This window comes from Apaloderma vittatum, unplaced genomic scaffold (genome assembly GCF_000703405.1).
Source record: "Apaloderma vittatum isolate BGI_N311 unplaced genomic scaffold, ASM70340v1 scaffold25471, whole genome shotgun sequence".
Classification (NCBI taxonomy): Eukaryota; Metazoa; Chordata; class Aves; order Trogoniformes; family Trogonidae; genus Apaloderma; species Apaloderma vittatum.
The window spans coordinates 2,470-3,096 of NW_009697729.1; the positions used below are offsets into that span (position 1 = coordinate 2,470).

General features: G+C 60.4%; 1 protein-coding gene across 1 annotated transcript in view; it reads right to left on the reverse strand.

The window, feature by feature from the left end:
• Positions 1–4: 4 nt before the first annotated feature.
• Positions 5–627, reverse strand: part of LOC104280186 (Down syndrome cell adhesion molecule-like protein 1) — a gene marked incomplete at both ends in the record, with an annotated part of 8,176 nt that continues 7,553 nt past the window's right edge. The window contains 2 exons of the mRNA XM_009877761.1: positions 5–164; positions 263–382. Coding sequence (XP_009876063.1) covers positions 5–164; positions 263–382 — 280 coding nt within the window. The remainder of the gene's footprint in view (positions 165–262; positions 383–627) is intronic.

Consider the following 627-nt stretch of genomic DNA (forward strand, 5'->3'; position numbering starts at 1 on the left):
AAACATGGACTTGCTGATGTCTGTGCCCACCCCGTTGCTGGCCTGGCAGAGGTAGTAGCCGATGTCCTCCTCCAGCACGTGGCGGATGAGCAGGGAGCTGTTGGGCAGGATCTGGATGCGGCCCGTAAGGGGTATGGGGTGGTACTGCTGAGGGTTGCCGCTTCCTAGGAGGGAATGCAGAGACCAGCTTGTGAGACACCCGCAACGGGACTCTCACCTGCCCCCACGGAGGTCCCCGCGCGGTGCCATCTCTCACCCGTACCTTTGGCGTGCTTCCACATGACTTTTGGAGGGGGGTATCCATCGACGGAGCAATTCAGCACCCCGGCTTTACCGTAAATGCCATCTTGGTTGTTGGGTTGGACCACAAAACGAGGAGGCACTGAGTGATTTGAGAGAAAAGACGGTCACTGTGGCAAAAACCCCAGCAGCTCCTTGCAACCCCTCCCTGCCCATGAGCGTGCCCTGGCTCAGTCCCGCTCTTCATCCTCTCCTCCTGCAAACGGGGAACAGCCTTATCTCCCTCTGGCCACGTAGCTTATCTCTGCTCCCTATCGGGCTACCCCTCCACCACTGTTGGCCATCCCGAGCCCGAAGCGGCAGAAGCGTCAGTGTCGGGGCCGGGGC